The sequence below is a fragment of the Phragmites australis genome, chromosome 7 (assembly GCF_958298935.1).
Source record: "Phragmites australis chromosome 7, lpPhrAust1.1, whole genome shotgun sequence".
Lineage (NCBI taxonomy): Eukaryota > Viridiplantae > Streptophyta > Magnoliopsida > Poales > Poaceae > Phragmites > Phragmites australis.
Genome location: NC_084927.1, coordinates 36,891,481 through 36,917,984, shown reverse-complemented (window position 1 = coordinate 36,917,984; position 26,504 = coordinate 36,891,481). Strand labels below are relative to the sequence as shown.

Below are 26,504 nucleotides of genomic sequence, written 5' to 3'. Positions count from 1 at the left end.
CCAAGGTGTCCTAATTTTAATCGATGCGGAGGAAATAAAAAGAAACCACATCATTTAACTTTCCTCATCAAGGACTACTATTTTCAGAACACACAACTCGAAAAACTTGCACCCCACCATATCATTGTACTGTACATATACATGAGAAACACTAACAAGCTGGGCCTCCAGCGTCGAGAATAGATAGATTTCAAGGATTAAAAAAACAAGTAAATAGGAAATATTCAATAAAAGAATAACCTTCAAAGAAACTCTGAACATACAAGTAAAAATCAAGGCCAGTTACTGGTCATCATGTAAAAATGGACAGATATTTCTACAACAGAAAATTTGAGTGACCTCATTATTCTGTTCAGAAGTAACTGCCATGCGTTGAGTGGATGACCTTGATATCTACTTGAATTTGGTGTTTGCTTTGAAGGTTTACAACGCATGGCAAGATCAAACTGAATCTAAAGTTCTTTTTTTCCAGAAGTTTTGCTACGTATTCAGATCACATTGTTGTTAAGCATTTATAGCACAACTCTGGCCCTCTACTTATCAAGTTTGACCCGCTACCACTCTCCTCAACCAAATACATCTGAAATTAATGCTTTCTAAAAACTTTCCTTAGTTCAACCAAACAAATCATCGATTACACCACCAAGGCACCAAATGACCAGTGCTCCCATTCCCATTGCGTATACTATCGTTCTCTAAAACAAACACCGCCTAAATAGAATGGCGGACAGACACCAGATCCATGACCGCAGCAATTCCGTTTTTAACAGCAAGCAGTAAAAAAATATCCGAAACGCTAATCCAAATCGGGAGCAGAGGAATCAAAGTTATCGGCCAACCACAAATCCTACTGAAGCCGCCATGATTCATATCAGATCCAAACCGTGGATCTCAAGTGAACACTCAGATATGAAGACAACATCTTCAGAGGAAAAAGAAAACCTCGAGGACAAACTACGGACAAAATGGAATCACAATCGACGCACCATCAGGCGCGGGACTAGGGATGGCAACGAATCAGATCGGGTGCAGGTGAAGCAGAACCATACCCAACTAGCATCCCGATTTAGATTACCCGACCTGTGCCCGCAAAGGGTGGCGAGCACAATATTGTGCCTGTGCTCATACCCATCTGGTACCCGAAACCTGCAAGTAGTCCGTGGTATTTGATTGCAACGGCTCGGCCAGGCCAGCTTTGTCGGCGCGCAGGCGTCCCAGGCGGCGGATCCAACGACAGATTCGATCAGATCAAGGCAGCATAAGCACCAGCAAGCGATGGTGAACGCATTGAAGAGGACCTCGATTGTTGAGCCCAGACAAAAGATGGCCAGCATTAAGTGAGGGTTAGCGGCGGCGCTCGGCTCCACGGTCAGTTGCGTCGGTAGCGGCCCGAGGCCAAACCAACGCGCCTACAAGCATGCACGAGGTTAGCTGGAGCTCATTATGCGCTAAAAGGGTCAGAAGGCATGCAGCGGCGGTGTGTCGACGGTGAGGGGTGGAAGATGGTTATTGGACTTGGGGAAGAAGGTGGTGGCGCGCGAAATCCACAAGGAAACTGATGGGATCCGTCCGGGGAAGCTTGGGGAGACGTTGCTTAGCCTTCTTCCTTGCTCCTTCGGCCTTGGGCTAGGTAGATCCGGGCACTAGGGCGTCGAACTCGGGCGTTGTCCGCAACCGAAGCGCTGAGCGGCACGGAGCATGCGAAGTGCGGAGCGTTGGAGGCTTGGAGTGCGGTAGCTGGGCGCTGGAGTCCTAGATGCTGAAGTGTGGCGGGTGGCTGCTGGAGCTAGAGTGTTGGAGTGCGGCAGGCAATGTGACCTTGTGAGTGCGCAGTGGGGTTGGCCGATTAGGGAGCATGATAGATAACCTAGGGTTACACTTAATTAGGTTGGGCCAAATATTCTGGGCTCAGGTTAGAGTTTGGTGCACAGTGTCACAGGTATATCGCACTTGTGGGCGGACTGTCATACCCTCACCCGATCTGCAACTTCACGGGTACTTGACCCATCGTGTCTGTGAGCAAAACTATAGACCCGTGCCAGCACCTGTCGGGCACGATACCCACAAGTAGGATTGCCATCCCTATGTAGGACTCAAACGGAAATCAAAAGTACCACGTGGGATCAGGGCAGGGAGAGGGAGATGGCTCACTAGATCTCGCGAATCCCCAAGAAGTTCTCATTCTAGGAGGGCACCTGCACCACCGAAGCAGGAGAGAGGCGGCCTCTTCCCGTACGCGATGCGGGGAGAGGAGAGGAGACACTCATTGCCTATGAGTTTGTGTGTGCATAGGAGAGAGACCACAAATCCTCACTGTTCAATTTGATGGGCGGACTTGCGAGCGGGTGATGACGCCTGGTGACCCGTCTGGACCCACATGTGGCGCATGTGGGAGGATGGAGCTGGATCGCGTGGGAAGAGCGCACAGGATAGGGCGGTGGCGTGGGAGGAGAGGTATCCACAGGGTTGGCCGTGGGAGGAGGTGCGCGCTGTGTGGGATAGAGGGGCGACGTGGGATAACCGCGTGTTGCGGAAGGAAAGGGAGCGGGAGGGGGGGGCAGAGCGGTGTTGGAGGAGCGCGTGAGTAGGATCGGCGGAGGGAAAGGGAGCGGGGCTAGCGTGGGTGCAGACAAAGAGCAGAATAAGAACAAGACAGAAAAAAGGCTAACATATATAGATTAAGGATTTTTTAAGTACTAGATACTAGAGATACATCGTGGACTGTTAGCGAGCGTGCATAGAACTCCCATCTATGATCTCTCTCGCTCAACGTTCCCTCCTTGGTTTCCTCTTCGGTTCAATCTGGGCCGGCCCGTTCTTGTTGACACAAGCTTGCGCAGGTGCACGGCCCAAAAAGCCCAAACCGCCACGGAGAAGCAACAAAACCCGAGCAGACCACCAAACCGACCGACCCGGCGCAAGGTGCAGTGTGGAGAAAAATCCACCGCTGCGTAGCTCGCGCTTCCTCCCCGCAGCCTCTCCGCCTCATGGACGCGTACCACCACCAGCGCCGCTTCGCCGGCTCCGGCGACGCGCCACCACCGCCTCACCCCTCCCACCCGAACGCCCACTGGTACCCCGCGCCCCCGCCCCCGTACCCTCCCCACCCCAACCTCCCCTACCCTCCGCAGCACCACCAGTGGGGCCCACCTCCTAACGTCCAGCACCAGCGCCACCCTCCGCCGCCGCCGCAGCAGCAGACGTACGCGTATCAGCCGCCGCCACCGGCGCCTGGGAACCCCTGGCCGCCTCACCACGCCGCCGCCCAGCCCCCGCCGCCCAGCTACCCTCCGCCGCCGCCGCCGCCGCCGCTGCCGGGGCAGGTACGTTGGATTTATACAAAGCGCGTTTCTGTAATAGATGGTTGGCTATGCGTTAGCGTCCTTATTGGGGCAGTGGGTAATACGGGTAGCTGATTTGGTATTAGGGTTTGTAGCGTAGGTCTGATGTTGGGTATTGGGTTTATGGAAAGTGGGTTAGACCCCTAGTAGCGAACACAATGCGGTGCCAGGTTGTTTGGATGAAAGTTTATGCTTCCATTCAAATCAATGACGCTCTTACTTGGCGATTGAGTGAGGTGACCTTCAGTTGGCCTTAAGTTTTAAACCAAGCGGCTGGCTGCATGCTTTTCCCAATATTTTTAATGGAACATGAAGTTTATTGCGTGACGTTGCTTATTTTGTAGGCTTGGACCAATCATTCATGGGCTCAAAATCATGGATACCCAGGTTTGTCAATATCATCTAATCCTCTACTTCTTTTATATATAATTTTGCAAGATGATGTTTGGTATACTTTACGACTGGAACTTCATTGCTTGTGTTGATACTGAATTACTGATACACATACATGGCATCGTTACAATATATTAAACGTGTGCACTCTGATGTTGCATTTGTGTTAAAAGTCCTAATGCTATACTTCGGGGATATTTTTTTTCTAGAAAGTTTGAATTATACATGTATTGCAACCTCGTTCATGAAAATGCAAGTTCTCAATAGGTATTGGATATTGTATAGAACGTTACTGAAGTAGTCAACAATAAATATGTATCAATCGTGGCCATGTTGATGATGGGGTACTAAAGCTTAGTTTTGGTTTGAAATTTCCTGCGCTATTTGATGATTATTGGAGTGCTACCACTGTCTGAAACGTATTAGTGAATGTGCATGCGATGTTTGCATTAAAATTATCAAGCCTAAACACATTGTACTATGATGTAATACAAAGAAATACATCCATTTCCAAATATGTATTTCATTTGTTGCTAAGTTGATATCAATTGATAATAGTTTCAAATATTCTGGACATTACTGTTATAGTGTACTGCTTTCCCACATAACCCTTGCTTCTGAACTTTGATGTGCTTTCTTCCATCTTCAGTTCAAGTTTTTCTTTTTGTGTGTACGCGCACGCGCGGGGGTTGGGGGGGGGGGAGTGTGGGGTTGTTATTAAATCTGTTATCTGTTTAGGATGGCTCTTAATGGAGTAAACTTTAAACATCACATACGCTTGATAATAGTTAGTCAACTTGTTGAGAGACTTCTTGGAGCAGAAAAAAAAGAAATGGATTTTTTTTGTTACGATGATTAAGTTTTTCTATTTCCTTAAAAAACAAAAAACTGGAAGATCATGGCAATGAGGAAGATTGGGCTACAAAGGCGAAAGCATGGGCTGCTGCTAAGTCTGTTACGGAAAACCGCCCGGTTCAACAGCGTGCCATGTCCACAATTAGAACTGAAAATCATCATTATGGTCACCATGATCAGTATCAGCATCCAGCTGGTCTGCCAACGGAAGTTACAGAGCCTTTACACCCACCAGTTCCTCAATCAAGTAACGACCATGTACCATTTCCAATGACAGGTCAACGTAGGGAAACAAACCATTTGCTAGGTACAGTATCTTATTGACCTTGTTCTATATGTTAAATGTGGATGTGTAAGTTTCAGAATGGAGCTGAAGATTATATTGCAGATAGAGGTTTAATGGTGTCGCCAGCAAGGAATTTTGGTTCATTTCCATCCACCTATGAGCTGGAGGTATCTTATAATTATTCTTCTGCTCGAGGTATGCCTTGCTTGGCAATTTAATTTGTTTGTGAGGCCTGAATCATATTAGACTGATCCCTCCTGGGTATGTTTTCAGATTCGATCGTTGGACGACTTTAAAAGTGAAAAGTCTAAACTCTAAAGCATCACTTAATTTAGAATAGAGAATATAGTGCACTTTACCTATCTCGTGATACTTAGCTAGCTGTATCCGTTGTGGTTACTTTACTTGCATCGTATTTGAGGCAGTGAGTTGGATGTATCTTTTGTGTTGGCCTCGACCAAATGGAGGAAAGCTGCATATTAGTGATTACATGCATTGAGATGCTGATGAATCTCTTCATCAGTGATTAGCTGATTATGATTGTATCAAGGATTCAATCATTACTGGTGGTATATCTGTTGGAAATCCCAATTCGAACACACACGAACACGAGCATAATTTTTTGTGTTGCGCTGAACTTCTTGCAGCTTTTCTGTTTTCTCCTTTATTTATAAGCCAAACAGCCATACATCTAACAACCATACATTAACGGCTAAATAAAAATTGCACAAACAGCTATGCATTAACTGCTAAATAAAAACTGCACTAACAACTGAAAAACTGGAATGCATGACCACTAATTGCATGCAAACAGAAACTGAAAAATACTAACTGCTCAGGATTAAAAAAAAATGCAACAATATAATTTCGATTTTATGTATTGTCCTTCTAGCTGAAATAAGAAAAATGCTCACTGGTGCTATATATTTGATTAATCACCCTTTTTAACTATGAAAAGCAGATATCATTTGTTTCTTTCAATTGTCACTTGTACTGTTATACAATGTATTTGAGCGATCATCCTTTTCTATTATATATAGATGAACACATTTGTTTGTCTTACCAACAGTCCAATGTTCACGCTGAAACTAAAATATTTTTAATGTAAATTCTCTTTTTGACTATGCCATGTATAACAGGTAATGGGAATGCTATGCTTCAATATCCAAGCTCGCAAGCACAGTCATTTCCAACTGCCTCGTCTGTTCAAGATGGATTCACATGGGCTCCCCCTAGTATGCCTGTTGCTCCCTCAGTGGAACAGCCTCCTTTTGGGCATGAACGACAGTCAGTTGATCCAAGTGACCAGCCTTTGGAATTTAACAGCAGGAAAGCTCCTGATATGGCAGTCCATATGAATTTCAATTCTACTATTCCAGCTGCTCCAACAGTAGCATCAAATCATGATGTTGTTGCAACATCAGCTCATTCATGGATGCCGTCTGGTACAGTAGGGTTTCTCCCTCAAGCTCCAGTGCCACGACAAGCAGCACAGGTTTATATACCTGTCTGTAATACTCACCTATTCTGTTATAATTCCTTGACATGAGTGATACCTACTCTTTTGATCTTACAGATGGATCCTTCTGTGCATCCTGCACCACTTTTTGGAGCAGTCCCTGGTTCAAACTATGTCCCACCTACAGCATTTGGTGTTGGTAATGTAGCAGAAGTGTTTCCTACAGATCCAAACACTCCTTTTAATGTTGCAGAAAAATCAAAGAAAGTATGCCTCCTCTTTTTCCTGCTATGCATTTCCCTTCCCAGTCTCTCTACTTGTTTAACTTTGAATGATTCTTGTGCCATTCTGTACCAGCCTCCAGTACCTAACTGGCTTCGAGAAGAACTTTTAAAGAAAAAGTCAACTCCACTGAGTGCTTCAGCGCAGCACTCAGCAAATTTAAATTCCATGGAATCTAATGATGCAGAACAACCGCTAAGAAAACCTGACCAAAGCGACAGCAGAAGCAACGATTCAGCTAAATCCACTGAAGATGATGAAGATGATGAGGTGTTGTTCACTATTTTAATTATCAATCCCTACGTATCATGCTATTGATATTGCCTTTATGTAATGCTTTTGTGTGCAAAATCAGCCAAACAGCATCATTCCAATGATCCATCTGAGGATCTGAGTAGTGATTAATGTGTCCCAGTTAGTAAGCTAAGTAGTGGTGTGGAGGACTCTAAACGAAGATGTGAAATGCTTTCCAGATCAACTTTTTTTATAGCAGTGAGCTAGCTTGGTCATGGCAGCAGGTTGGGCTGTTGGACTAGAGTTGGAGGGTAGTGGCTTTGAAAAACTACTAAGGGCATGTTCCCTTGCCTAGCCTTATTGCCTGATTTACTCTCTGTAGTTTTCTGTTCCTTTTTGTATGTTACCACTTACTAGGTTATGTAAACTTTGGTTATACAGTGCCTTGTTTAGATCCTACTGAGATACTGTGCCCTGCTAGTTATTGGAAGGCTATCATGTACAGCAACACCAATTTAAAGGGGAACCAACGTTGCTATTCTTTTTAGGTGATAAATAGAACACATAGTTAAAACAGTATGCTGACCTTAATCTTTTTTCTTCTTCATTCCCATTTTCAACTTGAGTGTCAACATGGCTCTTATTTGAATCATACTCAAACCTAAATCATTTGCAGGATGAAATTGAACCAGCTCGGACGGCAGCAATCAACCAGGAAATTAAGCGTGTGTTAACTGAAGTTCTTTTGAAGGTTTTGTTCTTTACTTGTGTTTAACTATCCGTATGGTTGTATCTGTCCAAGAAATACAAGGATACTTCTGTTTGATCAGTTTTTTTACCCTTTTTGTCTTCACTTTCAGGTTACTGATGATCTTTTTTATGAGATTGCAACAAAAGTTTTGAATGAAGATGATTCATCAGTTGAATGTGAGTGTATTGAATTGTAGAATTAAATAGATATCTTACTTTCCTGATCATTGCCTCTGTGGTGCAGCCAATGAGTCCACTGGTAGTTTCGGCTCGAAGGAGCCTGATCTGGGAGAATCAAAAACCAAAACCTTGGCTATTGTTGTTCTCCCTGTCAAGCCCACGAATATTAGCTCTAGTGATAGTAAAGGTAGTACTGGGTTAAGTTCCCCTAAAGGTGCTCTTCTCAGTCTTGCTAATTACGATTCAGATGATGATAACAGTGACAGCGACAATAAGATTCCTGTGCCAAATTTATCATCAGAGACTAATGTTGGCACTGCTAATCCTGAAGAAGGTAAGTTCTCACCAAAATACTCACGGGTCATGGTTTTCAAGAATTTATTAACTTGGATGCATGTTAAATTGTAGGTGGTAAAGGCACTCTTGGTAAACGACACGGGAATCATAATGAAAACAAAAATTCACTCGGAAACACTTCATCATGGGAAGATCTTAAATCTATTAACAAAAAAAATCAAAGGAGCACAAACGCAGAACATGAGCGTGAGCATATTCATGACACACAGAATGGAGAATTTCCTTTAGATGCCAAAACCGTTATCCAGCCAAAGGGTGCAATTCATAAAATGGGTACGAAGGCAGATAGATATGAAGAGGTAGATATCCAAAGCAGAAAAGCCTCTTCTGACCATCAAACTGAAAAGTATAATGATGTGGAAAGCAGCCACAGGCATTTAGAAAAGAGCAGCAAGGACAACTTTTTTAAAGAGATGAAGGCTGATCATACAAAAGAACTTGAACCTTCTACTGCAGAAAAATATAATAATGATGACAAATATAGCATATATGGAAATGTTGATAAAAAGGGTAGCTTCAAGGAGGAAAAAGGTTCTAGTAGGATTGCAAAGCATGAATCTGATACAAGGGAGCCACACTCCAGAGGTAACTCTAAGCAGGATGATGCCAAGGGAGATCGAAAGGATACGAGAGAGAGAAACAGGGATACTACTAATAGAAGAAGGGGAAAAGGGACTGATGAAAAGGACAGATCAAGGCAAATGACAAAGAGCTCAACAAGTCATAGCAGTAGAAGGTCACAGTCACGATCACCAAGAGGGAGAAGTCAAAGTAGGAAGGAGAGCTCTTCACATGTTCGAGGGAGTGTTTCGAGTGATGAGCCTTCTGATAGTGTGAAAAAGAGGTACTTGTAATTCTCAAGTGGACATGATGATGTTTATCATGTATCAGTTGCAATCCTGTTCTGTTGAATAATGCATTACCATTTTCTGCTGCAGAAAGCTTCATTCGTGTAAAAACAGCATGTCTCCCTCACCTCCAAATTCTAGAAAAAGGTATTTTATTCTATAATGCTAGGTTTTTTATGCTGGGATTAACGAAATTAGAAATGTGCTGGTTAGCTCCAGTATTTTTGCAGACAGATATGTTTTATTGTTGACATCAGTAGTGCTTCTGATCTTAGTCTATGCTGGTCCCCTAGATGATACGGAATACATCGCTAGCTTTTTATACTTCTATCATGCATAAGGAGTCATGTTATAGATGCTCTCGTCTTTGCAATTGTTTCTATCCATTAAAGGTTAAGGGGTTAACGTTGAGATGGCCGACTGTTGTGAAACATCAAATGGGGGTTTCTGCCATTTGCTTATTTGAACTGCACTGCTCTGCTTGATCAGATATACCGTGGCAGGTTTCTGGATCATATAGAAATTGTTTATTATATGCTTTGTGAATTTGATATGAGCATGCAGGTATCTTCTGCGTGAAGAAGCATCAGGTTCATTAATCCTTATCCTTGCACTTACCCATTTAGTATTATGTTTCATCTCTAGACGAGTTTCGCGGTCTCCACATAGCAAGCATTCTCACCGCAAGCATTCGCCTTATTCATCTGCCGACAGGTAAGAGATTAATTGATTTTTCCTTTTCATTATACAACTCCTGCTGATAGTTTAACATGAAATTTTCGGTAGTTTTCAGATTCAGGATGGAAAATAGATTAGCTATCAATCTTGCTATAGCTGATTGTGGAAAATAGATTAGCTGCAAATAATAAGGAATTTTATGGGAAAAAGTCAAATTTTAGGTATCTTGACAGCACATGTTTGATTGAAACATTATTTGGATTTTACAAGAAACCTCATGTTTGAAATGTAATATTGCATAGTTTTCCCGGAAATATTTAGTATCATCTTGAGAAAACAAAGATATTTTCTACACAAGTTCTTCCATGGTAAGCACAAGATAGCATATTGTAAGTTTGTAGCCTGCAAGAAGTTTTCAGTTCGAGTATCTTTAAACTCTACTATAATAATCTTGGACTCTTGGGTATTCTGGCCGGGCTTCAATCCTGAAAGACTTTTGTCAGAACTGCCAGATTCCTTTAAATCTGGAATCCTCTGTTTGTTGGCCCACTTATACAGTAACTGTGTTATTAGTGCTCCTTAAAGACTGTCTAATCATCACAGGAAGAGGTGGTCGAGATCGATAAGTCCAGTCAAAAGGAGATAGAAGACACTGCGCAGTTTGTTACCCAACGGGGCCGGATGCCTGGGTGTCCCCGTGAGACAAGCACATTGCATTATTGCTGTGGTACTATCCAGTACATCTTTTACCTCTGGTGTCTTGGAAGAGCAACATTCCAATGGTGAGAAGACATCAATAGAGGCAGCGACTGGATATAATTTCAATGCTTAGATGATGATCATCATCAACAACAAACAAAGCCTTTGTTCCAAGCAAGTTGTGGTAGGCTAGATGATGATCGTCATTTTAATTTTTCTGTAACTTTGGAGTAGCAATGGTTGCCAGCGTAGGAGGTTCTCCAGAACTGGGTGTCCGATCTTTTGTACGAGCATTGGACAGTATAATTTGTAGTGCCCATCGGCTTGCCATGTATTGGTTTTTTTAGGCCATGTACTGTACATGTATCTGTTCGGGTTCGTCCCGTGAAATATCAGGGTTCAGCTGTAGTAGTTTCATCTCGAGAAGTATCAGGATTCGGCTGCAGCACTGAATGCATAACAGAAATGTAGCCGAGAACAAAGATGTTAGTATAACACGAGGGACTAAATATGCACTCCAGTATAAGTTAGGCTGCAAACAATCGGTGCTGCATGGTCTATTCGGCAGTCCCCATTTTGCAATACTCCAACAGTGAAATTAAATGCAGCATCGTTTTATTTTCACGGGGAAAACAACTGACCTTGGTATGAACAATGGTTAAGTTTTAGTGAGATTCGTCACGAACCAATAAGAGCATCGAGAAAAAAAAAACCGCGAACAGGAACAGGTGGAGGAGAAACATCAGCGAGGACCATAATCAAATAAAAACAATGATACTGTACTTTATTCGTAGCACAGCGAAAAAAGTTCGCGAGTGACAGCTGGAAATCACACTGGAATTCAAATCTTCATATGACATCACAACGAACAAAACCAAAACCACCACTGCTTCATCGTCGAATTGGACGCAGGCATGCAGCGGAGCACGAAGGAATGTAGCTATTTCGGGGGTGGGGTTCTCAGCTCCGCCGGGTACAGCAATCTATCAAGATTCGCATGAGCAGCCCATACCAGTCGACGCGGCTCTGAAGCTCTGCTCCCACTGGTCCACTGGCGCCGCTGCAGCGTGAGGGACGTGGCGGAGGTGTTTCTCCCTCTTGTCACCCTTGATTTGCTTCAGGGCGTGCTTGAACGCTGGGAGGAGCGCCTCCACACACTCTGCAACGGCATTCGGGTTGCCCGGCATGTTGATGATCTGAAGAAATATTACCAACACCAGTGAGCGTTTAGGTGGTCCGTACATTTTTGGGAGGGGGGGGGGGGGGGATCGTAGTACATACAAGTGTTGATCCTCTGATTCCAGCCGTAGCCGAGGATAGCATTGCGAATGGTGTAATCTGTACCGCAAAGAACAGTTCAGAGACACTCAGTACAGATAAGATCTCATTTCCAGCAGACTTCGAGAAATTGGAAAAGTAGAGGATATACCGCTTTATGTTCATTCAATGCGACATGTATGGTTAATTATTATGTCTCTAAAAATATGAAACATTCAGCACTAACAGTTAACGGTTTCAATTTGTAAGGTTAATTTCAGAAGGAATAGTCAGCTATGATGGTTCACCACGTTAAATTTAAAAATAACGGGATGTAAGTATGTATCAAATGCCACCATCACCTTCAAACTCTCTTGAAGCATATCAAATGCGAGACCAGGTGCTTCTTTCTCTATTACAGATTTTGTTGCTTCTGGTGTGACATCTCTAGGTGTGAAGCCAGTACCACCTGCATGTGCATCATCACCAGGAAGTAGAAGCTCGTGAACAGGAAACAAGTAGTGTGCAATTCACTATAACTTGAAGAATAAGATAACATTACCTAATGTCAAAATGAGGTTAACGCAGTCAATATCACTCCATGTTGCCAGAACGCCTTTGATTTTGTCCACTTCATCAGGAACAGCAGCAGCAGCAACCACGGTTGCTCCCCCCCCCCCCCCCCCTCATTTCTCTGATGAAGAATTCACTACATGTACTGCTCTTGGGCCACTGCAGACAAGATGATTAAAGAGAGAGAAAACAAAGATGATATAAGTTGCTTTTCGCTTCCACAAAAGCATGGTTCACATCACACAGAACTAAGCAAAAGATATGCTTACTCCACTGTTTTCAAGTCTAAAAGAACAAATAAATCACAAAATGTAGAGTCCTTACTGAAATGCATCACATCTTATGTGAAGAGAAAACAGTAATTAGACTCTTTCCTTTTGCGCCATCGAGTGACACCTTTGCAACTCAACGCAAAGAGGTGTATCAGGTTGCGTGCATATTAAAAAGTGAGAATACAACACACAGTTTGCTCTTTCCAATATGCTCTCGAAACCAAATCACATGCAATAGTAGGACCCTTTTTATTATAGACTACGAAGAAAAAGGTATCAGACTTAGAGATATACCTCCTATCAGGGTCTGCACCAGATGAAACAGTGTCACTTAGAGTCAGAATTGCTACTTTAACTTCAGCATTTTGAGAGACTGCAACCTGAGGTACATCTGTGGAAATACTTTTTGTAGATGGACCAAAATGAGATGGGAATGGATTTGAAGCAGCTGGCGGCTTATCCAAAGGACGGTTGATTATATCTGAAATAAGTATAGCTTGGATAGATGTTCCAGCTACCAATATCTGCCCAGTTGATGGTACTTCCAGCAAAGCATTTGCAGACTTCATACTTAGGCCTTCTCCAAGGGAATCGCCTTCCGCTGCCATATCCCTGTGCCTGACAGGTTTGCCGCTCGCCACTCGCCCAAAGCAGCTCCAACGAAATCGGCAAATGTGCTTTTTCAAAGCTGCAGGGAAGCGGATGGTGTTTGGAGATCGGCAAATATGCGGACGGAAACCGACCACCGCATCACTGTGCACTGAGTATGCACGTGGGTCTGAGGGGAGGGGGAGAGTAATAGAAGTAAAGAAATAGGATAGTTGTTGGAGATAAAAAAAATAGATAATACTGTAATAGTGTTAAAGAATGTTGTAATAGTGTTATAAGGGATGAATTTTTAGAGTATCTGTTGGAGATAGCTTTAAGAGGCGGCTACTAGCCTAATGGCCGGTGCTCTCAGCAACATAACTGCCAAAGTCCAAAACCAACAAACATTTACATCATCTAGTGTCAAATTATCAAATATCCCACATTAAATAAAGCTATTACCCAGGCCTACCAGATCCATCATCTATCACCCATCTGATCACTGCACGGTGAACTCGGGACGATGTGGGTTTGTTCTTAGAGGATGTGATAGGCGCACATGCACTCTGTGGACAAAGACGTATCAATGAAGAAAATATGCTGAATAGTGTAAGATAAGAACAAAACCAATAACAAACATAAGTATGAGGAGTATTACCTTTGTAGATGAGGATTTGACCAACCAGAGAGGAGATGTATTGCAGGAACAACAAAAAGATTGAAGCAATAGGACAGCCCAATTACTAAAATTACTTGTGTTTATATGCAGGTGAAGGCCAATAGGCCAGCCCATACGTGCAGCTTAATGTATAAGTGTGGTGTTGTTATGGCCACAAATAATTGTGTAGCAGAAAAGGTCATTAAATGGTTGAAGGAAAAACCTACATTAGGACTAAAGGACCTCAAGGAAAAGAATGAAAAAAGTACAAACTCGAGATTGGATATTATAAGGTGTTTCAGGGCGAGGAGAAGGCCCTATAGAATATATTTGGCAAGTGGTATGATAGTTATGCTCTATTGCCCACCTTTAGAGAAGAACTTTTGAGGGTTCAACTTGGAAGCATAGTTGAGATAGACACTGAGATGCATAATAGGGATATATGCTTCAGAGACTCTTCATAGCATTGAAACCATGCATTGATGGTTTCTTGCAAGAATGCAAACCATACATTGCCATTGACTCAACACACTTGACAGGAAGGGCTAGAGGTCAATTGGCTACTGTTGTTGCAATAGATGGCTATAACTGGCTATTTCCAGTTGCTTATGGAGTCTTAGAGGTTGAGTCCAAAGAGAGCTGATCATGGTTTATTCAGATTCTGAAGAAGGATATTGGCACTAGTGAAGGCTTGGTCATTAGTACAGATACAGGGAAAGATTAGAGAGTGTTGTTGGAGATGTATATCCAAATGTTGAGCACAAATAATGTATGCGATACCTATGGAAGAACTTCAAGAAAAAAGTATTTTGGCCCTTTGTTTGGTCAAAATTTGTGGCCAGCTACCAAGGTCTGCACAATTGAGAAGTTCAACTACCATATGGGAAAGATTAAAGACAGCAGCCATGTCAATGTTTGGATGAGTTTCACCCATTCTTATGGAGTAGAAGCAAATCCTTTGAGCTTTCTAAGGTTGACTACATCAACAACAATTTATTTGAATCATTCAATAATTGGATTGCAAAGTACAAGGAGATGCAGCTTATGGATATGGCAGACAAGGTTAGGCAGATGATCATGGTAAAGTTTGGAGTTAGAGAGAGGCTTGACAGGAATATGGAGGGCAAGATAATCCTTGATATTATCAAAAAATTACATGCATTAACAAAGAATATCAAAGATCATGAGGTGATTAGAGGCACTGGAGGTGATACAACTAAAGTTTCCGTGATAGCCAGAACTGGAGTGGTGATAAGGCATGTTGTGAACCTAAAGGAGAAGACCTATAGCTGTAGAGCTTGGTAAATTAGTGGCAAGCGATGCACACATGCACTAGCTTTCATAGGTACACTTGGGCAAGTAGATATGAATGACTATACGCATGAGTACTACTCTGTGGATAGGTTACAAAAACATATGCTGGAGTATTTAACCCTTTGACATCCAAGCACCAATGGACATATGTTGATCCTGGCTACAAGATCAAAAGGCCAAAGTTGAGAAAGAAACTTGGGAGGCCAAGAATACAAAGTATTAAGGGTTCTGAAGAGGCTGGTACTAGTAAGAGGAAAGTGATATGTTCTGAATACAATGACATAGGACATTTTGCTAAGAATTATCAAGGAGGCCCTACAGTTAAACAAAGGTACGCTTTATAGCTATCTTTACATTATCCCTAATACAAACTAACTGTAACTTACCTATGTAGGAGAGTTGCTTCAGCATCAGAGCAAACACAAGTTGTGAGGAGCAATAAGCCGAGGGCTGCAGAGACTACAACCCATGGTGGGAGGGGCACGTCAATAGCTACTGGTTCTAACAAATAAACACTTTGAATCACCTACAATTACACGATGCCTTATAACCCTCACATAATTTGGATATTGATATAACCTCTATGTAGTGCAAGCACAAGCGCAATTTATAATTTGTTGTTTGGAAGAGATAGAACTACAAGGAAGGGATCTTATTTTGGTGCCTGAATCTTTGATGTGTAGTACTTATGTTATACTTTTAGTGATCTGTTTTGAGATCTCTAAACCATGTGATCTCTAAGTATTTTGTTAAACCATGTATTTCTCATCGATGTTGATGGCATGTCAAATTTTTGGGTGATGATTGTGTGATGTTTTTATTATATAATTTCAAAATCCGATTCTGCATTATATCTAATAATTTTAGGCACCTCTAATTTTGGTATGAGCCTGATGGAGGGAAAATATTGTATTTTTTTTCAAAATCCAATGTCAAATGTGCAATAAACAACTAGAGTCACACATGTCTTTTGGGGTGCTCAAAATTGGAGCTTTAACATCATCAACCCTATGTTACAAACCAATGGTACGTCTAGATGCCATATCAGCAAATGAGCGGCAAATATACGAGCTCTGTTTTTTCAATTGCAAATGTGAATTAAGGAACAAAGCAGTGGCAAATATGCAAATTGCCCTAAAAAAATCTGTGAACCAGACTAATTCGTGACGGGTGGACCCGCGTGTCATCCGCACGTGATTTGAATCTCCCTGCCGATCTCCAGCAGTGTCTGAAATGCATTTGTTCCACGTGGCACCTCTCTCTCTCTCATCTCGCACCCTCTTGACAAACCGCACCAACCGTAATCAGACGGTCCAAAACTGAAAGTCATGTTCAATCCGATAGCTCTCACAGCCCATCGAACGCACAGGCCCCGCGCCCTGCGCCGTCTTCCTCACTTGCTCACCCCCCTCGTCCCCGCTTCAAATTTTTGTCACGTCGATTTCACGCGCCGATTCCCCCAAATCGACACCCATCCCTCCCTCGAACGCATTTATACGAATCCCAATACAAACACGAGCCGAAACCCTAACCCTAGCAACCGAGAGCGATGGCGCGTCCGAGGGGCAAGAAGCACACGGCAGCCCAGGCGGCGGTCGGTGAATCGAGCAAGCCGGAGGCGGCTGCCGGTGAATAGAGCAATCCGGTGGCCGCGGTGAAGAAACTGGCCGCGCGAGGCGTGGGAAGCGCGTCAAGGCGCCGCCCAAGCCCAAGGCCGAGACGGAATACTTCCCCGAGAAGAGGAATCTGGTAAGGAGGCTTCAGGATGACCTGTCTCGGATGCGTGTATGTTAGGTTTTGGTATCACTGAGTAGTGAGCGTCTGTTGGTCCTGATCCGATTTAGCTCGTGGAATGCTCCATTTTCGATTGGTGCTCGCACGGCGAGATTTGCATTTCTTGGATTGGTAAAAAAATGGGGAAGGGGGGGGGTGATGTTTGGTTCTGCTGCGAGCAATGCTCAAATGTGGCATCTCTCGTTTAATATGTGACTAGACTTGGTTCGATTGTTGGATTTCCCCATCCGAGTAGGAAACAGGAGAGCTGCGCTCCTTTGTATTATAGATAGAAAGAAAAACCGGTCCCATTACAAAGCCCCCCCAAAACAGAACAAACGAACACGAAAAAACAGCAAAACAAAAAAAACAAAACTCGAAAACAAGACATAGCTACATAAACACCAACTGGCCAAGAACAAAATCCAGAGTCTACACAAGCCAAAGAGCCTCCAGCCCCCTCGCCCTCGCCGAGATCTATAGGTGAGCCTCCACGGATAATTCTTGTAGAACGATCTATACTCTTGAGGCAGTGCCGTTGAAAATGCAATCATCGCGATGCTTCCATAACCACCAAGCTGTAAGGTTGATCAAGGTGTTGAGTCCTTTCCGCCTGTCCTTGCTTGCTCTCCGTTGTGCTCGGCGCCACCAATCAACAAAATTATCATTGGCATCATATGGTGCGAGCTGTTGCGATCCAACCCGGCTGAGATGTCTGTACCATAATTCTCGAGCGAAAACACAAGAACACAAGATGCGCTGAACCGTCTCATCCTCTTGGTCACAGAGGGGACAATTCTCTGGATGAGGCATACCACGGCGATTGCTGCAGTGGTGTTTGAGAATTCGTTATTGATGAACAGATTTAAACCTGTGTGCCTTAGGCTGAAGTGTACAGTTTATTCTAGGTTAACTTTTTCTTTGGTCCAGTGGTAGCGATTGTTATATGACAATAGATAAGCATGCCTGATTAGCACTAAAGTTCAAGATAAGACTGGAACATGGTGAATCTACAAGCATGTTAACTTGAACAGATTCATTGTCGTGCCACAGGTGGCATGTACTGTTTGCATTTTTTTTCCGCCAACAACAGTAGTTCGTTCTATTGAGAGTATCTCTTTGACCATTTTTGGAAGTTACCATTATGATTTAAATTGTGCATGACTGTGTCCTGTATGATGACCTTGTTATTTTGCTTTATGCGCATTTTGGCTAATTGTTTCTTGCTATGTTCAGGAGGATCTGTGGTTATCTGCTTTTCCTGCTGGGATTGAGGTTTGTGCCCATCCCTACCTTCTTTTATTTTGTAGTGTGTATGCTAGCGATGCACATTTGGACATATCATACAGCTTAAGCTATGCATTGTGCCTTGCTTTTAACAACTTAGATAACTTGGCATGTCATCTGCAGTAAAACATTGAGAAGATAAATGAGTTTAACTGGAACTTTGAAAATTTAGAGGTATGATGGTCAAAGGTAATGTCTTTTTTTTTAATGTTTAGATCCCCTTCGCAATGATATGTGGTTGTTGTTGGTGAGTAGAAAATGCTAGAAGAAGGGGGGAACTTTATGGGAAGACACTTTACTTGTTTGGAAGCACCGAGCGTAAGTATACCTCCTTTTCAGCCAGTTTCAAAAGTTAATTTTGCTACCCTTGATCCTTGATACATGCTTGTTAATATTTGTAATATTTTAGTAATCAGCAGCAAACTAGTGATATCTGGGCTAAATTTAATGTAAAGTTTATTTTGAGGAGCTATCAGTCTGGTTTAGTGAGATTCAACAAACATGTCCATGCAGCACTATAGATTTGTTGGATGTATAAAGTGGATTTTGGTATTGGTTGTCTGTTCCATTTGCTTACTAGTTGTATGGGCCTGTTGAATATTGTTCCATACAAGTCTGATTGGCTCAGATCTGTTGGCATGCAGCTCAACTATTGGATGTTAATGGTGAATCGAAAATAGTACTTATTCCTGTTGTAGTTGCTGTAAGTTCTCATCCACCCTCTTGACTGAACATTTATACCATGATTATATTTACTCTTCTATTTTGAGTTCCAAAACATTTTATTAGAGAAATGCACTATGAAAAATGGTTCTGTAGTTGTACATTATCTTGAGCTGAACATTTAGCTCATAACTATGCCAGCTAAACAATTCTGTCTATACCTTTTGCTTTACCAAAAATGCATAGTATCTTTGGTATGTACTATTGTTGCCTATTTTTCATGTAGAATTATCAATTGCACAAGATAGAAAATGTGTATGTCAATTTTAGATTATAAATGCAACAAGCCTTTTGAAACTAAAAAAGGGTAGCATCTTCAGTTATCTTGTCGGTTGATGTCTATGTTTCACCAATACGGGATACCGATACAGCGATACGGATATGGCGATACCGCGATAGTGCGATACGTAATATAGACGAAGTATTGCCTTATCCAATACAGGTATGGCGGTATTGGATATGTGTACGTCTGTTTTAGTGAAGTATTGGTGATACATAGTTTGGTGTTACCAAGTGAGCTATATTATTGTCGGCATTTTTAGTACCTTCTATCGTTGTTCTGTAACAATTCTGGTGCTCAAAGCTTTCCTTATTGGATTTCCTGGTATCCTTGTCAACACTATTTGGCTGGTGGTCTTCTTCTCCTCATCATTGGTGTTTTTGGCTCTAATATGCAGCGACGAATGTTGGTTCTCATATTTGTAGTTTGCAACGCCTTCATCAAATAACTTCTTTAAGGCCTAGTAAATTTTGCTATTTATTTGCTAGATGGTGGGTCTGATTTAGCACTTAATTTTTTTATTTTATTTTGCAGGTAGACTGTCATTTCCCTCCATCAGATAAAATTGGCATAAATTCCGTCCAAAAGGAAAACGAAGAAATAGTACCAATGAAGGCGATGAAGATGGCATGGGTGCCCTATGTTCCACTTGAGGACCGGTATTTCTGTGTTATTTATGTTGAGCAATATTTGTCAACTTTTGTTTTTTGTTGCTTATATCCTTACCTTTCCCAATCATTGTAACTTATGTTGCTCACTTGCTATTGCTCTGTCTATAGGCTCAGCAGGATTGACAGTTTGAAAACAAAAATATTCACTCTCGGTTGCACCCAGCGAAGGTCAGTATTATGAATTTAGGCTTCCAATATTTCATGCTTTAGGCTATATATTTCTATTTCTGTTGTGTATTCGTTTACGGGGCATTTTTCATTCCCATCCATTGAGGTGGTATATGTCCATTTTTAAGCTCTGCTGTTCTTACCACCAGTTACAAGTTACAAATATTAGGTTTATACATTTGCAGGTCTGCGCTGAAGCATCTCAGAATTGAGAGAGTCAAGAAGTTTTACTACTGCATGCCCTGTAAGCTGAATTGGGTTCATTTTTTCGTAGGCTTGTATTGTGCTTCTCTGGGAATATCTGTTATTTCCTTTTTAGCTTTAGGATCCTTTGAATACCTGTTATCCTTAGAGAGGCTCTAATGCTGTACCTATCCTTATCCTTAGAGAGGCTCCAATGCTGTACCTATCCTTGGCATTCTTCAGTCCAAGATCATGTAAACTACACTATTCAAATATGTGCATAATGTTCTGTGAGATTGCAACACTGAGTTGATCAGTTGAATGGTTGCGGTGCAACTCTATGTCTTGGAGCGATGTGCTTTTCTCCTAGTCGAATTGTTAATTCATTGAAATGGTAGTTGAAGTGACATGCCAGCAAACAAATGTGGTAGCTTTTAAATTTCAAGGGACTTAGTTGGCTGATTTGGTTTGTTGGTTGACTGATATTTCATTTAACAAAATCATAAATGGCATATTGCATATTTAATAATATCAGTTAAAATCATATTCCAGTTGCTTCCTAATAATTCGATTCGATGGCACATAATATCCGGTCTCAAGCAAGTCTCTTCTTTTCATTTGCTGATTTTGGTGTGTATTTGGTTGGTCTTTGGTGCTATTTGTGCCTTGAAGATTACCATCTCTAACATGATCATTAGAGCGTGCGCATTTTGTAGTCATGCTATAAAGAGTCTGAGCATGCAGTGTTCTAAAAAGCGCTAGGCGGGCAGCTAGGTGGTTCCTAGGGCCTAATCACCATCTAGTGAGGCAACCACCTTGCAATTAGATGCTACAAGGGAAGGTTGCACGTCTAGTGCCTAACAACTGCCTAGGCGGGCTAGGAAGCCACATTCTAAAACAGTGCAACCATGACAAGGTCATTAAACACTCAAAATAACCTAACACTCCCACTGAACCTCTGTGCGGCACAACCCATGTTCACAAATACTCGCACATATCCTTGAGTTATACTAGTTGATTAGATCGCTCGATTTAAATATATGCAGCATTAATTGTTTTGATGATATGGTTCTCTTGAGGGTGATCTCATCGGCATACGGACATCTTTTATTATCTTGCAGATTATATGCCACTGAATCCTCCTGAAGACGAAGATGACACAACTGTCAATATCATATACCCTCTAGAGCCCCCGGTAAGCTTCCTTTAGTTTGTTATCTGTTAGTGGTATTGCCTAAATATCAAGAATTGTTACTTCTCTCTTTTATCGAAGCTTATGCTGTTTGTTATGTCTTATGGAGGGTCATATTTACTAAAGGTATAAATCTAGAAAGTGTAATGTCTGCATCACACCTAATATGGATTTCTTTGATTGTGAGCTTAACTAGGCCTATATTTGGGATGATGTGCAATTAGTATAGTTACTATCCCAATTTGACCATATAAGCTGCAACCATGAGTTGACTTCTTCTGCCTTATTACCGTGCTCGCTAAGCCACTCGTGCTGTGACATGATCATCGGTCTATGAGGTCATGGTTTTTTGTCTGGTGCTGCTGCCATGCTGCCATTGCCTTCACTACGTAAGCTGATCTCACGTGCTCTTGGGGACCCCTCCCCATCTTCCGTCGCTGATATCTGATCGTGCATGCATTGCTTGTGCTGTTATGCCTTCTTGAATGTTGCACCTGTGTCATGGGCGGCCAGCCGACCACACACACGGCAAGTTAGCTTCAATAATTTGGTTTGTTAGATTGGATTAGCTTTCGGTTTAGAGATAAGATTCATTAGTCAGATCGCTTTAGGGATAAGGTAGCTCATATTATGATTAGTTAGTTCAAGATTGTTAGAGCCGCTCTTACAACCACCATTTGGAATCAAGCAAGAAGAATAATGATCTATCTTCCCAATCCCTGCCCTTGTGGTGCGGCTGCTACCTTCCGGCCGGCCGCGATACTTGGGTCCAGGGACATCTACTACAGTACATAACATCTGATATCAGAGACCTATCGATCCCGCCCATCCACCCGCCTGCAGCTCCCTCGTAACAAATCCTACACCGCCTGTGGTTGTCTTCCACACGCCGACAACGCCTCCATCAAGTACCGGGCGTTGCTTGCTCCATCAACCGATCACTCGTCTTGGCCTCGCGACAGCCGTCGTCCTCTGCAACGCCAGACGTTGTCTGTCCCTCTCGCTCTGCTCACAGATCTAACAGTTGCTCCTCCACCCTGATCGCTCTTTCGGCTGCCGCCACCTGCGTGGATTCGCCTCCAGCAGGGACGCCAGTCGTTTTCACGCTTCCACGCCGCGGGTCGCTCGGTCGCCCCTGACTTGTGCTGCCTGGACAACCGAGCAGATCCGACTCCAAGCCTGGCTGTCGTGCACCCTCACCGTCGGCCCCCTTCGCCGCTCGCCTCAGGCCGTTGCGTGCTGTCCCAACCGGCCGATCTGCTTGCGTCAGGTGCGACCGGTTTCACTTACGCGCGCTGCTGCACATCTGTGCTTTGATCTACTGGGCTGGCCTCGATCCAACATCATGGCTTCTGTGGTTGATCTATCTTGGGTCCTCGAGGCCAAGTACCAATTCGTGGAGGTCCTGGCCACAATGGATGAGGTGAAGCCCATGCTACAGAAGATGATCGTGGCCGAGGAGAAGCAGAAAGAAGAGCGTGCTGCGGTGGTGGCAGAGGCGCTCGTGGCACGACAGTGTCATTGCTATTGTTGTGCCTTTGTTTGGCACGAACAATGTTGCCTCTTCAAGCATCGCCGGCGTGGTAGCTTTGCAGATCGATGGCCTGCGACAACGGCGTTGCTGCATGGAGAGGCGGACGCGTCCACCACTGTACCTGCAACCACTGCCCTCACACCGACATCCACCCCTAGTCGCGCCAGCATCCACCACCGCGCATACGTCAACCACGTGTTCCCCCATGTCCACTCGGGGTGCCTCCGCCATCAATAACAAGCCCATCGCCACAACCATGCCCCTGCAAATGACAACAGAGGACCTGTCGGTGCGTGCCACAACTGTCGCGCCGCCGCTGTTTCCTACCACGATGATTGCGCCTTTGCCACCAACATCACCAACAACGACATCTACACCTCCTCTATTGGCCTTTTTGTCCTTGATTGCACCAAGGCTGCCTTTGCCGAGGAAGAAGGTTGTTGCACCATTGCTGCTATCTCATGTCATCAACCAATAGCGTGTCTTTATGAAGTGTGGAGAATCGCAAAGTTGCATCGCTCTTTATGAATTCGTCACACGTCACAACAAGAAGGGCGTCGCTACTACATCTTGTTGGTTTCCCATGAAGTTGGCAACTTCATCGATGCCGAGCAGCACTGTGGGCTCTCTACCTTCACACTCGACCATCATTGCTACTAGTCCACTGATCTTCCATGCAATGCGTAGTGATTGCTCGTCTATGTAGAGCTACCAAGGGCTATCGCCTTGGCCACCACCACAGCTCGAGGACGAGCTGTGTCAGAAGGTGGGAGGAAAAGGAGGAGCTAAGGTGCTGAACAGCACATCTTGGGCAGCTGTTGTGTTGCCTTTCATTCAAGCATCAGGAACGACAACATCAGGGACGGCACGTCTCTTGGGTTTTGGTGGAGGATGTAGAAGCTATTGCTGTGGGAGGCGTGAGACGAGGAGCTAGGGCACTGTGTGGTCCACCGAGTTCCATCGGACGATACGCGCCAAGCGTTCATCGGAATGTCTCCACCACTTACACCACACGTATTTCCCTTCGACGGAGTTCACCTACATCGGTTTCCTCTGCAATGATGTTCGTGGCGACTCCGTCATATTTGACGTTGACAAGGGCATTCAACCCATCACCTTGCTCACTAGTGCTAATATCTATGAGCGGGGACTGCAACCATTACCACCACCCTGCAGCTCGAGGACAAGCTGCTCAAAAGGAGGGGTGTAATGTCATGTGCGGCTAGCCGCACACACGGCAAGTTAGCTTCAATAATTCGGTTTGTTAGATTGGATTAGCTTTCGGTTTAGAGATAAGATTCATTAATCAAATCAGTTTAGGGAGAAGGTAGTTCAGATTATGATTAGTTAGTTCAAGATTGTTAGAGCCGCTCCTATATATAGGAGGGCGCATCCACCGTTTGGAATCAAGCAAGAAGAATAATAATCTATCTTCCCAATCCCTTCTCCTATCCCTGCTCTTGTGGTGCGGCTGCTGCCTTCCGGCCGGCCACACTACTTGGGTCCAGGGACATCTACTACGGTACATAACAACCTGTGTCGCAGTCGGTTGGATGCTTGACCTGTAAGCTATTTACTGTCACAATTCAATGGTGCAAAACCTAAATGGATGGATGGGTTGTTTGAAGTTTCCTTCTATTGATATGCAGCGACTATTAAGCCTTCTCACCCTGTTTTCCACGTTGTAGTTATTGTATTTCAAACTTTGTTCACAGAAGTGTACTTAGTGCTTCCTAATTTAGTCTTGTTCTGATTTCATATAGCTGTAAATTGTTGTCATATGTCACTGTGTTTACTTTGTGCTGCTTGTTGCAGATTGTTACCAACTTTAACTGGGAAATGGATGTTTACGAGGTTTGTATGAAATTTGTTTTGTTCCTCCCTGCTCTGATTGACTATAGTAGCTACCTTTGACAGGGCATCTGTGTTGAATCATCATGTTGCAATGCAGGATTTTGTTGATGAGGAAGTCAAAGATGAAGACTTACCGGAGGATGAGAAAGAAAAATAAGGTACATATTAATGTGTTCTAATCAACCATACGCTAAACTTAGCATTGTTTACAATAGTACCTTGATGCCTTTCACTTCCTAATTTTGCTGCCACATTTCTTTAACAGGAATTTCTAAAGGAAAAGGTTAGAGAAAGGAAGAGAGAACTGAAACAGGTCCACAATCAACTGAAATATTAATTATTTTCACAAGATATTTAGTGCATTAGTATTCAATGTTTCCCCAAAACTTATGCAGGATAAAGAAGCCAGGAAGAAAGCTATTGATGATATGGATCCTAAGACAAAAGAGGCATTTGAAAATATCAAATTTTACAAATTTTATCCTGTGAAAACCCCAGACACACCTGATGTTAGCGAAGTAAAGGTAAGCAGTGGTGTTGGTCAGTGTTACTTAGTTAAAGCATCTGAACCTGCACTCGATTTAACTTTGTATCAATTGTTTTCTGCAGGCGAAGTACATCAACAGATATTACCGGAATGCACATTACCTGATGTAATGATATTCCTGATCTCTTTATTGATTGAGCTATCCAACTTGAATAGTTGGTACTAAAAATTTTGAAAGCCAGGGGAGATCAGCTTGGGATCTTCAAATGTGGTCTCTAATGGACAATCAGACAACATGTTGCATTCGAACTCTCTTGTTCTACAGTTACCCTCAGACTCTCTGAGTATCTGTTCCTTAGACATCTTCCTTTGTTGTGCGGTGTATAACATCCCGAGGGTAGATTATAATGTAACAATCAGAAGGTCAAGATAGTCCTTGTAAGAGTAAAGCAAGTGGTTCAGGAACAATTTGTTCCCTTTTCATCATCTATTAAAGTTTCGGCACATAATTCCTGAATTTAATATCGTTGCAACAGAGCTTGCCTGTTATGCTGTCGCTGTTTACTAAGGCTCTATTTGTTAGGGTCTAGATCCTGGATTTTTTAGAGTTGATTATATTTAACTTTAAAAAATCTCAGGATCTGAAATTGTAGATGGATTGAGGTATTTGGTTAAATCATTTGGTTTTTATTTTAAATAAAAAATAAATATTTAAATTACTTTACTTTATTATACAAATTTCAGATCTAGCATGAATCTGGAGCTATTGGCTGTGCAGCCAAGCACCATGCTGGGATCCAGAGTTCTGTTATATGCGTCAGATTCTCAGTTTGGTGAAGCAACTGGATAGTGGATACCGGCAGCGTTATGTTGAGGTTCGTCTTGATGTATGCTTTGTGCAGGGCACTTCTCTGCTTAAGCCACTTCGTAGTAATGGGAAGCTGGGGAACACATCATATTGCTCTCGCAAGATTCTGACAAGGTCATGGATCCCCTGTCTCCCTGACCAATTAATCAGTCTACCACTCCTAGCCAGGAATCGAAAATGCCAAGCAACTAATCAGTCTACTGCCGATTGTAATATTTGAAACTGCAGTCTACCGAAGTCCAAACAGTCTGTAGTCTACCGAATCCCTGGCCTTGTTTGCGAGTTCTCATTGTGTGACGTGACGTGTTGAGACGAGATCGTTGATCTGATCACCTGCTCTGGAACTGGCACCGAAGCTCGTAGCATCGGCACAGAATTTACAATGGTTATGGAGCAGGCTGATTTATGAATACTAAGCGGATTGGTGAGCCTAGCCGTGCTGGTTTTTTTTTTCGCACGG

General features: G+C 43.1%; 1 protein-coding gene and 2 pseudogenes across 1 annotated transcript; 2 read left to right on the top strand and 1 right to left on the bottom strand.

Annotated features, from left to right (window-relative positions):
- Positions 1 to 2,902: 2,902 nt before the first annotated feature.
- LOC133925170 (uncharacterized) lies at positions 2,903 to 10,773 on the top strand. The gene is made up of 14 exons (XM_062371028.1): positions 2,903 to 3,323; positions 3,686 to 3,728; positions 4,630 to 4,896; positions 4,978 to 5,070; positions 6,015 to 6,370; positions 6,452 to 6,601; positions 6,692 to 6,886; positions 7,527 to 7,601; positions 7,711 to 7,777; positions 7,845 to 8,114; positions 8,189 to 8,981; positions 9,076 to 9,132; positions 9,631 to 9,699; positions 10,267 to 10,773. The coding sequence occupies exons 1-14, from the start codon at positions 2,988 to 2,990 to the stop codon at positions 10,307 to 10,309; spliced, it is 2,814 nt and encodes a 937-aa protein (XP_062227012.1). The 5' UTR covers positions 2,903 to 2,987; the 3' UTR covers positions 10,310 to 10,773.
- A 575-nt stretch (positions 10,774 to 11,348) lies between these two features.
- Positions 11,349 to 14,229, bottom strand: LOC133925640 (molybdopterin biosynthesis protein CNX1-like; annotated as a pseudogene).
- A 2,344-nt stretch (positions 14,230 to 16,573) lies between these two features.
- Positions 16,574 to 25,346, top strand: LOC133923698 (protein HEAT INTOLERANT 4-like; annotated as a pseudogene).
- The last annotated feature ends 1,158 nt before the right edge of the window (positions 25,347 to 26,504 follow it).